Source organism: Rhinopithecus bieti, unplaced genomic scaffold (genome assembly GCF_001698545.2).
Source record: "Rhinopithecus bieti isolate Rb0 unplaced genomic scaffold, ASM169854v2 scaffold_2915, whole genome shotgun sequence".
Taxonomy (NCBI): Eukaryota; Metazoa; Chordata; class Mammalia; order Primates; family Cercopithecidae; genus Rhinopithecus; species Rhinopithecus bieti.
Window position 1 is genome coordinate 794,940 of NW_016803881.1, and position 14,113 is coordinate 809,052.

At 46.8% G+C, this 14,113-nt stretch overlaps 1 protein-coding gene across 1 annotated transcript in view; it reads left to right on the plus strand.

Annotated features, from left to right (window-relative positions):
* Positions 1–14,113, plus strand: part of ADAM19 (ADAM metallopeptidase domain 19) — a 95,375-nt gene that overhangs the window by 40,760 nt on the left and 40,502 nt on the right. Inside the window, exons 5-7 of the mRNA XM_017856613.1 lie at positions 3,407–3,483; positions 10,212–10,348; positions 12,544–12,651. Coding sequence (XP_017712102.1) covers positions 3,407–3,483; positions 10,212–10,348; positions 12,544–12,651 — 322 coding nt within the window. The remainder of the gene's footprint in view (positions 1–3,406; positions 3,484–10,211; positions 10,349–12,543; positions 12,652–14,113) is intronic.

The following is a 14,113-nucleotide window of genomic DNA, read 5'->3' on the forward strand; positions in this document are numbered from 1 at the left end:
GATTTCACCGTGTTGGCCAAGCTGGTCTCAAACTGCTGGCCTCAAGTGATTTGCCTGCCTCGGCCTCCCAAAGTGCTGGGGTTACAGGTGTGAGCCACCCCACCTGACCTCTTACTGTTAATAATAGTAAGTTGTAGGTGTCGTCCTCACATGAGATAGTGTATGTGAAAGCTCTGTAAATTATAAAGCATGTTACAGAAGTCAGGTGCTCTATTTTTGAGAGAACTGGAGTTGTGAACACTCTTAGCATCCATTCAAAGATAGGAAGAGGTGCAGGGATTCTTCACAGCCATCCCTGGGTTTCAGTTCTTTCTTTTTTCTTTTTTATTTTTTTGGAGACAGAGTCTCGCTCTGTCACCAGGCTGGAGTGCAGTGGTGCTATCTCCGCTCACTGCAACCTCCGCCTCCTGGGTTCAAGCAATTCTCCTGCCTCAGCCTCCTGAGTAGCTGGGACGACAGGCGCACACCACCATGCCCAGCTAATTTTGTGTATTTGTAATAAAGACAGAGTTTCACCATATTGGCCAGTATGGTCTAGATTTCTTGACCTCGTTATCTGCCCACCTCGACCTCCCAAAGTGCTGGGATTACAGGCGTGAGCCACTGCGCCTAGCCTCAGTTCTTTCTATTAACCAGCGTTTTGAAACTATACCAACATATGTTTCTGAACTCCTTGATTCTCGGTCATTCCAACTTCTCTGAGCCCCATTTACCCCACACAGGCCCGGCCCCTCTTCTCCCCATGAATAATCCTGTGCTACAGGGTTCATGGCTTCCCTGTTGAGTTCTAAGGACCAGGTTCAGGACTTGAGTGCTTCATGAGGGGCTTCCAAATCCCAGATCCCAGGGATAGGTTGAGAAGCCACATGACAGGCTGGCATTTGAAAGCAGTTGGAATCCTGGCCAGGAGGAGGGTTTTGCCTGCCACACTTTCTTTCATAATCACAGCACAGTGACTTTCCTTTGTGTTCCTCAAGGGTGACTTCTGACTTGTTTAAAGTCCAGAAGAGTTTGATGCAAAGACCGGGGTTGGCTCTGTCCCTCCTCCTGACTGTATGAGCTTGAATGGACAGAGAAGCCACATTGCTGGCTGATGGATCATATGCAGATGAAAGGGCACCTGTGTTCTGGAGAACGAGGCCATGTTGAGTGTCAGCTTGGCCTGTATCCTTTGATCTGGCTGCGTGACTGGCTGGATAGGATGGAGCACTGGCACAGCTAGGGCTTTGGATTCAGCCTCTCGGTGGGCTTCCAGGTCCCTTGAGGCCATATTATTTGATAAAGGAGAATTTCATGATTATATGGTTGCCTATGTTTATTGCCTGCCACTCTGGGCCAGGTACTCTTACTAGCTCCTTTATGTACAATATTCTCACCACCACTCTGGGGGATAGAGGCTAAAGACACTGAAGGTCAGAGAGAGGTTGTGGAACTGCTTATGCCTGGATTTAAATATGCCTGGCTATGCAAAAACGCTTGAATTTAATTATTCGTCTATACTCATGCTTAGAGCTGGGAGGGAGGTGGAGCCAGAGAATACGGATACATGGGATAGCTGATTACTGGGTCACATCCCTGTCCGGTGGGGACAAAGAAGCAACTGCAAGCAGCATGGTCCTAGAGGTGGGGGAAAAGAGAAAGCTTCCGTGTCTGCAACCGTGTGGTTTGCATCCATCCCTTTTGAGATCTTTCCAAAACTTGGCTCTACCCTGCGGGTTTTACCTTCTCTCTGTTCTGACCAGCGCATCTCTCTTGACTTATTTGGGAGGAAGCCTCTAGGAATGTGTCTCTTGTTGTTACCCCTCCATTTGTTGGACACAGTCCTGATTTCATCCCCTTCTGTCTGGTTTAGCGCGTTAGCATGCTCAACAGTGCATATTTGCTTCCTAAATTCTATGGTTACCTGACTTATAAAACACTCAGCCAGCACCTGAAATGTTTGTTTCAAGCCCCTTCTTTTGGTTTGTAATTATATCTGTTTGGATTTCTCATTAATGACTGCCTCTCACAAGACCATAAGCCCCATGAAGGCTGAAGCTGTGACTCTATTTGCTGGCTATGGTGTCTCCAGGGGCTGGCCCCAGGCCTGGCACAGAGCAGTGCTCACAGCTGTTTGTAGTGATGGAGGAATTCTGACAGCTGTGAGACACAGTGGCTGGAGAGCAGCAGCAGACCTCATGGGCACAGGTGCCAAATCAAGTATGATTCAGGTGTGGAGGGATTCGTGTAGAAGAGCATCTTGAGCTGTGGAAGAGTAGGCAGTGTTCATTTCCTAGGCCTATGGTAACAAAACACTATAAACTTAAAGGTTTAAAACAATAGAATTTTACTTTCTCACAGTCCTGGAGGCTAGAAGTCCAAACTCAGGGTATTGTCAGGGCCATACTCTCTCCTAGCCTCTGGAGAGTCCTTCCAGGCTCTTCCAGCTTCTGGTGGCTTCTGGCCATCCTTGGTGTTCCTTGGCTTGCAGCTTCATCACTCTAGTCTCTGCCTCCATCTTCATGGCCTTCTCTTTCTCTGTGTGTGTCTCCCTGTGTCCTTTCCTCTTCTTAGATGGACACAAACCATTGGATTTAGGACCTGCTCTAATTCAGCATGACACCACCTTTTTTTTTTCCTTTTCCTTGAGACAGAATCTCACTCTGTCACTCAGGCTGAAGTGCAGTGGTGCAATCTCAGCTCACCGCAGCCTCTACCTCCTGGGCTTAAGCAATTCTCCTGCCTCAGTCTCCCGAGTAGCTGGGATTATAGGTGTGCACCACCACGCCTGGCTGATTTTTGTATTTTTAGTAGAGACGGGATTTCACCATGTTGGCCAGGGTGGTCTGGAACTCCTGACCTCAAGTGATCCATCTGCCTCAGCCTCCCAAAGTGCTGGGATTACAGGTGTGAGCCACCACGCCTGGCCCAGCATGATATCACCTTAATTTAATTATATCTGCAAGACCCTATTTCCAAATAAAATCACATTCTGAGAGGGACATGAATTTTAGGGGGTTCTATTCAACTCATTGCAGGGGGTTGCAAAGATAACGGTGGGGAGGCAGGCTCTTTCAGGAATCAATGTTTTCTGTGGCCAACAGCATGCCATGGAAAGAGCTCTGAACTAGGAAAATACTGGATTTCCCAAACAGCAGGGAGACCTTGGGCAAATCTCTTTGCTCCTTTGAGCCTCAGCCTTTCATCAGCTTCATGGAGATAATGACATCTGCCCTGCCCCATCTCCAAGGATTATTATGGAAATCAAATGAAATTGTGTCTTGGAAAGCTCTTTGCAGGTTGTAAGGTGCTATAAAGTTGGGTAGGTATATAATAAGCCATGAGTCACCCATCACCATCCTGAGACATTAACATTGCCATGCTTATCAGTGTTCTTTAGCCTGACCACCTCCTTTCTCCTTGTTAGGATCACTGCTTTTACCACGGCACAGTGAGGGAGACAGAGCTGTCCAGCGTCACGCTCAGCACCTGCCGGGGAATTAGGTAAGAGACCCTAAGGCTACAGGTGGCACCTGGCACTCTCCCCAGAAATGGAAGTTTCAAGACAGACAAGGCTAAGGCAAGGACCTTGGGAAGGAGTCCATTGAGAATGTGTGCAAGCCAGCCCAGAGAGGGGCTGAGCCTGGGAGGACGGGCAAGGGAAAGCCTAGGTAATCCACAAATCCATTGGGATTTAACTTTCCTGATGAAACTTGATGTTTTAAAATGTAGGTTTTGTTATTATTTAGGTATGGTGAGGCCAAAAAATCAGGAGATGACTGCCATTGAAAAGATGGTGATACTCACAGAAAAAGGAGGGGCCCAGCTGTGCCATGGGGGTGGCCTGGGGAGGCACTGAGGTTGGTCAGCAGGCCGAGGGAGCCTGGAGAAATGTCAACAGAAGCCCTTCTTGTGGTTTCTGCAGGAAGGAATGGGTGAGGCAGAGTAAGCAGGTTTAGGATTGGCTAGTTTGCATCATTTCAGCAGGCTCTGGGGTTTATAGGGTCTCTGTCCTTAGTTGTCCTATACCTGGTTCTGGGGTGATTAGGGAAGGGGGATAGGGGCCCAGAGGTTGAAAGCCCCATAAAACAGGTGGCTAGGGTATGGACTCTGGATTAATTGGCTTGCATTTGAAAGGCAAGGTAGCTGGGAAATTATTGACCATCTCTAGGAGTTGGCTAACCCTGGAAGGGGCAGTCCCTCTATGGTCAGCAAGACCCAGATGTCAAAGAAACAGAAGACAAAAAAGAAGACACATGGCTAATATGCTCGCAATGGATGAGTTTGAGCATTTGGTTCCACACCTCCTCAGTTCTTCTTTGGGAATACTTGGAGGTGGTGAAATAGGAAATGGACGGTTAATGAACAGAGAGTAGGAAGAGAAAGGAGAGGCAAGGATAACTTTCAAGACAGAAAATCAATTGAAAAGTTCCCACCAGAATGTGCTTTTGGGAGTGACCCTTCCTTCTCTGAGTGAGACTACCTGGCTTTGAGCTGGTAGCAGTTTACCAGCTGGGTGACCTTGGGTCTCAATGGTCTCATTTGTAAAATGTGGATAAAAAGAATATATGCCTGTGGTTGTGAGGATTCAGCTTGTGAATAGCCATCCTACCTAGGAACTTGCAGTGGCACACTGTCAGCATGCAGTGACCTCCTAGGCCTTTGCTTCTCTAGGTGTGGTCCATGGATGGGTAGCGTCAACTTTACCTGGGAGTTTGTTCAAAATGCAGCTTCTCAGGTTCCACACAGACCTACTGGATTTTAATCTGCATTTTACCAAGATTCCCACGTGATTTGTGTGCACATTATAGTCTCTACCTAAGAATGTGTGTTCCTTGAGAATATGCAGTATATCTCACATATCTGTTTCTCTCCACCAACCTGCCCTAATGCCTTGCATGCAATAGAATCTACACATGTATGTTGACGTAATAAGTCTTATTTATGTAGACCACTTTCAATTTCCTTCTCCTCCCCTTTTTTTTGAAGAAGGATGATGATCTAAAAAACCTGATATCTCATTGTATATACCAATTGCCTGGGTTTTGATTGCCTGTACTATGTGGTGCCTCTGTGCAGTGATAGACAGTGAGCTACAGTTTCCCAGAATACACAGGCTCAGTGAGAGACACTTCAGCCCAGTGTAAACTGGCTCTATGACAAAAAGGAAAAAGCCCTGATTTGTAGCATCTGCCAATATGCTGGCAAAGATAATCCCACCATGATCAATTTCAAGCTACCAATGTGATGTTATTGCAGGCAGAATTGGGAAGATATGCCTTGGATTGGCTCTTGTGAGCTGATAGGAGGTGGCTCCATTGTGTGTTCTTCCTCTATTGCCTGATTGATTGATTCATTCAGTGATTGCCTTTTTCATTCACAAATTGAAATTGAGTGTCTTCCTGATGCCAGTGCCTTACACAGGTGGAGGGAAAACCAGCATTGTAATTTTGGAGCCCTCAGTTTCCTTGTCAATAAAGTGAGCATCAATATTAGGCATGATAGAGATTATTACTGTAATTATAGTACTTTTAAATGTAAGGGTTTCTGCTCATCCATGCTAAGACTTATGCAGGCTCCTATACAAATGGAAGGTTTCTCACACTGCAGGTCCCAAGTGTCTGTTTATAAATTGGGCCATGACTTTGTTTGAATGCTGCATGGTGAGTTGGCTGGAGGAAATTAGGCAGGAAATGGGCTTTGGATGGGAAGCAATAACACAGTGGCCCCAAATCCCCTCTGTTTAAGTGACCTGGTTGAGCCAAGCTAACTGGCCTCACAGTGGTATTTACAAGCCCAGCCACCGCCACCTGCAGTCTGCAAGTAAACAAAGTTTGTCCCAAGAAGGAGGAAAAAGAACATGCAGGTGTGACCTGCTTCTGTCTGCCTCTTCCTCCATCCCCTCAGTCTGGAGCAGTGGGAACTTGGCTTGGTGTCTTGTAAATCATTCCAGCAGCAGTGCTGACAGGGAGGGGGATACCGGGTGAGCTGTCCATGTGTTTCTGTTTTGCATGCTTCCATCTGGTGAGGTCCACCTGCCTTACTTTCCCAGTCTTCTCACTACACATGCCTTAAGAAACCAAGGCTGTGGGTGGACTGATTTAAGAGCTGGAGACTCATGCCAGATGGTTCCATTTGGACCCTGGAGAAGGAGCAGCTGCAACAGCAGCAGTATTCAAACCCATGTCATCAAAACTCAAGGCGCTCCCCAAAACTCATAAAGCACTGCTGCAGTGAAAAATCTCCATAGTGATTGTTCTTCTGTCCTGGAAACAAGATCCTGTGATTGGAGAAAATAGGTAGGATTTCTATCAAGTGAGATCTTCAAGCTGATGATACCAAGAGGAATTCAGCTGAGCTTCTAGATGGTTGCTAGGCCCCCTCTTCTCTCCAAAGCAGTTCTTTAGGTTACTTTAATTGAAGAAGTCATATATGATCTTAGTAAAATAAATTCAAAAGTACAAAGGCATGTACAATGAAAGATACGTCTCTTTTTACCCCAGATTTCCACATTTCCCCCCTTCCCAGAGACAGCCTTTGTTACTAGTTTCTTATATGTCCTTTTAGGAATATTCCTTGCGAAAAAAGAACATAGATATGTAATTGATATGGTTTGGCTCTGTGTCCCCACCCAAATCTGATCTCGAATTGTAATCCCCATGTGTTGAGGGAGGGACCTGGTGGGAGGTGATTGAATCATGGGAACAGTTTCCCCGTGCTGTTCTGGTGATAGTGAGGGAGTTCTTACAAGATCTGATGGTTTAAAAGTGTCAGTTTCCGGCCGGGTGTGGTGGCTCATGCCTGTAATCCCAGCACTTTGGGAGGCCGAGGCGGGCGGATCATGAGATCAGGAGATCGATATCATCCTGGCTAACACGGTGAAGCCCCATCTCTACTAAAAATACAAAAAGTTAGCTGGGCGTGGTGGCAGGCACCTGTAGTCCCAGCTATTTGGGAGGCTGAGGCAGGAGAATGGCGTGAACCCGGGAGGCGGAGCTTGCAGGGCGCTGAGATTGCACCACTGCACTCCAGCCTGGGCGACAGAGCGAGACTGTCTCAAAAAAAAAAAAAAAGTGTCAGTTTCCCTTGTGCTCCCTCTCTCCTGCCATCTTGTGAAGAAGGTGCTCGCTTTCCTTTGGCCATCCGCCATGACTGTAAGTTTCCTGAGGCCTCCCCAGTCATGCAGAACTGTGAGTCAACTCAACCTCTTTCCTTTATAAATTACCCAGTCTCAAGTAGTTCTTTATAGCAGTGTGAAAACGGACTAATACAGAAGTATAATGTCTGTAATCTTATTTGGGCCCCTGGACCCTTTGAGAATTGATTGGAAGCTATAGGTACTTATAAATGACACCAATAGGCTGGGTGCGGTGGCTCACGCCTGTAATTCCAACACTTTGGGAGGCTGAGGCGGGCGGATCACTTGAGGTCAGGAGTTTGAGACCAGCCTGGCCAACATGGCAAAACCGCATTTCCACTAAAAATATAAAAAATACCCGGGTGTGGTGGTGCATGCCTGTTGACCCAGGTACTTGGGAGGCTGAGTCAGGAGAACCGTTTGAACCCGGGAGGCGGAGATTGCAGTGAGCTGAGATCGTACCACTGCACTCCAGTTTGGGTGACAGAGCAAGACCCCATCTCAAAACAAAACAAAACAAAACAAAACAAAACAAAACACCAGTGAAAAGATGTGGCATCCCATCTCACTGGGGATGTCAAGTGTCATTCTCCCAAGCCTGTCTCAGATTAAGACATTCTCTAAATATCTACACTGGGTTAAGGTATCTCTGACTGAGCCTGTGTGTTCTGGGAAACTCTGTGTGTGTGTCTGTAGTTCACTGTCAATAGCAGAGGTGTATCTAGTTGGTAAGTTGTTTACTTTTTTTAAAAAAATTTGTTAACAATTATCATTATATAACTAATACAGGTTTAGTATTAAATGTTCAAATCATGCAGGAATGTGTAAGCTTTAAAAAATGAAAGTTGTTTATCTTGTCCTACCCTTCCAACCAATCCCATTCTCCATCTGTTATTACTGTTGGAGGTATCCTTAATCACTGTTGGAGGTATCCTTAATTGAAATGCATAATTGTATGTGTGTGTGTTTGTGTGTGTGTATATATATATATGTATATGTAATATATGAACATATTTAATCCAAATGAGGTTACCTTATGCATACAGTTTTGTATTTTTTTTCCAACTTAGCATTTTGTTTTAGGTATACATAGATCTATCTCATTCTTTTAATGGTTGCATATTATCATCTGTACTAATGTCTGACAGATTTTCATTATATAGAAAGTCTTTCAGAGGCATACAATAAATCATCCATTGTGGTCTATTTGATGGATCACCCTTATATTACAGCAGCCCTGCCTTCAAAAACATAGGGCTCACTCTCACTGTAATTATACTCTAACCATGGTCCCTGGACTCAGATTGTGTGAGAGAGGGAGAAAGGGAGATATGAGCTTGAAAATGAATGCAGGAGAATGTGTAGGAAAGTGCGCATGATGGCCTGGAATAAGCTCAAAATTTAAAGTCAAGGGCTCCACGTTTAAGATCTAGCTCCATACTTCCTGGCTGTATGGATCTCTGTGTTTCCCTCTCCCCATTAAATTTTTTCCTTGTCTTTGCTGTGGCCAGGCTGGTCCCTCCACAGACCCTACTCTATCTGAAAGGTGGCTAAGTCCTGGGAGTGGGGTGGGTGATCAGTGGGAGTGAGGTCAGGGGCATACCCCAGCATCATGAACCTGGATGTTAGGAGAGCTGGGATTTGCCCTGGCTGTCACATTAACTCATTAGGTGAGCTTCGGCAAGTTCTTTTTTTGGGTGGGCTTTCCTCTCTTCTGTAAAACGAGAGTAGACCAGACCATTAAAAGCTTCCTTCTGTGTTGGAAGTCCTGGGATGCAGAGAGGTTGGGCAGAGTCTCAGGGAGGTGGGAGCCTGGAGCAGAAGGAGGTGGCTCATATACACACAGCCAGCCCTGGACGAGAAGTGGCAAGTCCTTTCCACCTTTGAATTCCTTGCCTTCCTTCTGCAGAATGGATCATAAATGCCATGTCCATGTCAGGCATTGCACAGACTAAGCCCTCAGAGAACAGTATTATTAAGTTGTGATGAATTTAGATTCTGGAGCCAGACAGTTCCTGGTTTAAACCCTGCCAAGCTACTTAAGCTATCTAGTCTCAGTTTTCTCATCCGTAAAATGGGAATAACAATATTGACATCATTGGTGGATTTACGATAGGTGAGGAGTGCAGGCTCCTTGACAGCAGGGACTTTGCTTTGATCATGCTGTTTCCCGTGCTGAGAACAGTTCCTGTCACACAGTGGGTTCTCAGTACAGATGTGTGGAATGGCTATCGAATAAAACACTTTGCACTTTGCTTGACGTATAATACACAATCAATGACTGCTAGCTATTCTTTTAAAATGCTGCTTTGGTTATTAGTAAACATTGCCTATTCAGTCCATTATCACAGCAACTCTGTTATTACATCACTTACCACACAGCTAGGAGACAGCACAGCCAGAGTTTTAATCCAGGTGCTACATGGGGGCACCCTGTCCCTGAGAAAGCACATGACCTACAAGCCTTCTCTTCTCTTTTTTGCAAACTTTGGAGTTCCCCATAACTCCTTTTGCATGGATATAATTTGCAGAGAAGGGGAGAGGAAAGAAGGGTAGCAGGGTAGTTACCTTTTAGGGCACCTCTGGGTAGAGGGATGTAGAACGTGTCCCCTTTGGTTTAGCTCTGAATGGACAAGTCCCCAGGAAGCAGTTCTTGGCCTACTTCCTTGAAGAATGCATTTGGTGAATCCTTCAGTTATGCAGGGGTTAGACATGAATTGCCTGTTGCCTGCCTGGCCTGGCCTGCCCAGGTTTTTCTGTACAATTTCATTTGTATCCATCTCTTAACAATGAACAGTAGGATGGAGAACAGAATGGAGAATGGCATGTGAGGCTGGCCACCCAACCTCCTGGGTCCCGGCTCATGCCTTCTGGCTGAGTTCTGCCTTTGCCAGCGCTAACATTCAGCAAATTAGATCAAGCAAGGCTCCTAGAAGGATAAACAACTGGTGGTGTTTGGAAGGGGGCAGCTAAAGGAATTAGCGGTGGGGGCGGGGAGGGCCCCTGGAACCACATTCTCAGACGTTCCCCCAGCAACAAAGCTGCAGTCCGCTGACAGTGCTGGGGCTTGTGCCAGCCTCTCCTCCATCCCCAGGCCATCTGAGAGGATTGCAACCGTGACATGGGCACATTACCAGGAACAGCAGTTGGAGGAAGGGAGGGAAGTGGCCACAGAATCCTATTGCTGGAAGGACCTTCAGGGTCCTTCTGAGCCTGTGTTTCTCTCAAACTGTAATCTGCCCACTCCCTGAATCAGAATTACTAGGGTCCTGGTGAAAAGCAGGTGCCTGCTGCAGAGTGCGGTCTGCAGGCCAAAGTTCCTGAGTGTGGCTGGGCAGGGAATTACTCATGGGCCTTGATAACAGTGCAGACACTCAGGCCTGCAGATCTGGGTTTTTTAGGTTGGGCCCTGTATTAGTCCATTTGTGTTGCTATAAAGGAATACATAAGGCTGGGTACTTTATAAAGAAAAGAGTTTTATTTTGGCTCACAGTTCTGCGAGCCGTACAAGAAGCATGGCGCCAGCATCTGCTTCTGGTGAGGGCCTCAGGCTGCTTCCACTCGTGGCAGAAGGAGAAGGGGAGCCTGTGTGTGCGGAGATCAAGTGGTGAGACAGGAAGTGAGAGAGAGAGGGAGGAGGTGCCAGGCTCTTTTTAATAACCAGCTCTAGAGGAAACTCTCATGGGAATTTGCTGAGTAAAAACTCTCTCATTACCACCAGGATGCACCAAGCCATTCATGAGGGATCTACCCCATGACCCTAACACCTCCTACCAGGCCCACCTCCAACACTGGGGCCACATTCTACCATGAGACTTGCTGGGGACAGATGAGCCATATCCACAGCAGACCTGGATACCCATGTTTTCAATACACTGTAGAATATTCTAGTAGATATCCCTGAGACCTCTGCTCCTAGAGATCTCTGACACTTAGGCTTGGAACTCACTGATGGAGGCAGAAAGCATAGAGGCTAAGGGTATGGGGTCCAAAGTCTGTGGACCTTAAATCTTTGACTCCAGATTACCTGGTCCCCATGTCTGGAGCCCACACTGCCCTTAGCCATGAGAGCTTGTTATTTAATGTCTCTGAGCCACAGTTTCTTCATCTATAAAGTGGGACTCATGAGGGTGCCTCCTTATGATGATGTGGGAATGAAATAACATTTGTAAACACAGTGCCTGGCATCCAGTTAGCTCAATCAATGGTATCTGAAGGTGAAAAGTAGGCTGCACACCTCCTTTGTCTTTTTCCTAGGAAACTGAGGTGAGGCCAATCACCCCTCAGAGGAGAGCTGCTGGCACTATCACTGGAGCCATCTGTAGGCTGGTGGTATCTTTCTGATTCACTCTACAGGGCTGGTTTTTTTTTTTTTTTTTCCTTTTGGAGACAGAGTCTTGCTCTGTTGCCCAGGCTGTAGTGCAGTGGTGAGATCTTAGCTCACTGCAACCTCTGCCTCCCAAGGTCAAGCAATTCTTCTGCCTCAGCCTCCCGAGTAGCTGGGGTTATAGGCGCCCACCAGCACGCCTGGCTAATTTTTGTATTTTTAGTAGAGACAGGGTTTTACCGTATTGCCCAGGCTGGTCTCCAACTCCTGAGCTCAGGGACTCTACCAGCCTTGGCCTCCCAAAGTGCTGGGATTACAGGCGTGAGCCACCGCGCCCAGCCTCTACAGGACTATCGTGACTGAGGCAGTGGAAGGTCAGGGTAAAGTTGTGGGACTTGAAACTAGAATGCTTCCATTCAAATCCCGACTCCTTTAATACCTAGGTGATGGGCTGATCTGTGCAGCAAATCACATGGCACATGTTTACCTGTGTAACAAACCTGCCCATCCTGCACATGTACCCTGGAACTTAAAGTAACAGTTGATGAAACACGAACAAAAAACAAATCCCAACTCTTACTCTTACTATTTATGTGACTTTGGGTTAATTAACCTTGCTGAGCCTTTGTTTTCCCATTTGTACATTGGGGACAATATTTCTAAGGATCCTAGGAAGGTGGTGGGAATAACAAAAATGCTCACTTGGCACAGTGCCAAGCCCATAGCAAAGGCTCTATAATCTGCAGCCACTGTGAGGATTCTTATTTATTGTGCACCACACTTTGGCTTGGTCTCTGTCCTGTTTAGCTCACAGGCTTGTTCAAGTGATGCCAGATCAATTGCACTTTGTGACCCTCCACTGGAACTTTCCCCGATTCCTCTATGGAACTTTCCACTCACTGGGTGTAATCTTGGCAGCCACAACCTGGTGCACACAGAACCATCAGTTGGTGGTCAAGTCCTCTGTATTCCCAAAGTGTGTAGCCATTAGGGGAAACTGAGGTGATGGGAGAGGCCTTGGTTGGCTGGGATGAAAAGATAACTTGGGAACAGGATGCGTGTAGCAGCTCTCTCCTCTGCCCTTTCCTGACTGGATTAGGGAGTGGATGTGACCCTTGCTCCTTGCTCCGCTCCCACCCCCAGATGTTCAGGGAGTACCTTACATGTCTGTCAGAGGGGGTGGTCGGGTATTGCTGCGTCAGCCTGGGTGAGGCAGCCAGGAAGTCATCAGGCTTCCTGGATCTGGAATGAGGTCAGTCAGGGATGGGATCCGGGAAAGGCTGCTGCCCATCACAGCCTGGCGCTGATTTTCCTGAGAGTGTCACAGGCTCTTCCCAAAGGGCAAAATCTGGGCGGGAATCCCAAGTGGCGGTTGTGGTGGAGGTCAAAGCTGAGATAAGCTAAGAGAGAGGTCCTGCCAATTTACAGTGGCAAACACTGGGTTGGAGATGCTGTAGGTTCTGAGCTCTCTGGATGGATGAGAGCCTGCTAAGGTTTTAGAGCGTACAAAATGCTGCTAGAGTCTGTAGGGCTTACTCCTGGGCTTCCTCCTCCCCCGAGCTTTGATTACATACCTTTACAATCATGTTTATCTCATTGTATCAAGGATGACAAATGCCTGCTGCCTGGGCCTTCACTGATCATTAGCAATAGCAATAGATCATAAGTCATGGTCTTCTTTCTTGCTGAGGGTAGAAAAGCCCTCAGAAGCCTTGGTGATGTAACACTTGGAGCAGCTGCCTCCAGTTCAAGGGGTGATGAAACTTTTTGCTCTCTCTGTTATACATTAGAGTGACTTATTCCAATGTTTAGACTCAACGCTTCTCAAGGGTAGGCACTTGGTGTGTCTTGTTCACTAGTCCATCCTCAGCAACTAGCATGATACCTGGCCTGCAGCAGGAGCTCAGTAAATGTTTGTGACTGTCCTCCAGATGACTGTGAGTTTCTCGAGGAAAAGGATTATGTCTAGATTATGTCTAGGACACAGTAAGAGCTCCATGAGTTTATTCTGAGTTCAATGCTAGTATCTATAATCAAGGGAGGAAAAAAAGTAGTCACTTGTGCTTGGTGGTGGATGTCACTTCACCAAATAACTGCCGTGCTGACGTGGGGCCGTTGGGACAGGTAGGCATGTCGTCACTGATGCATTTAGCTTTGGTTTCCAAGCACGAAGACCCTTGTCTTTCCACTTAGTCATCCAAGAGTCTTGATAAGTTATAATTGCCGTTTTAGGGATGAGGAAACTGACACTTGGAGAGATTTAAGATGCTTGTTGAAGAGCATGTGACAATTGAATGTTGGAGCTAAATCCAGAACCTGGGTCACCTCACTTGCAGGCCACTGTTCTTTCTCTGGCCACTGTACTGCTTTTTCTGAGTCTCTAAAGTTTTGACCCATGATTTGTCCTATGCCATGTTTTGGTTTGGGAGGCTTTTTGGAATCCTGGACCTACCATCCTTCATGAGTTTTAAGTGTCACAGGTACAGCCTTTTCAGAACTTTTTGAGATTTCCCAGTCCAGAGATTCTTTTTTTTTTTTTTTTGAAACGGAGTCTTGCTCTGTCACCCAGGCTGGAGTGTAGTGGCTGGATCTCCGCTCACTGCAAGCTCCGCCTCCCGGGTTCATGCCATTCTCCTGCCTCAGCCTCCTGAGTAGCTGGGACTACAGGC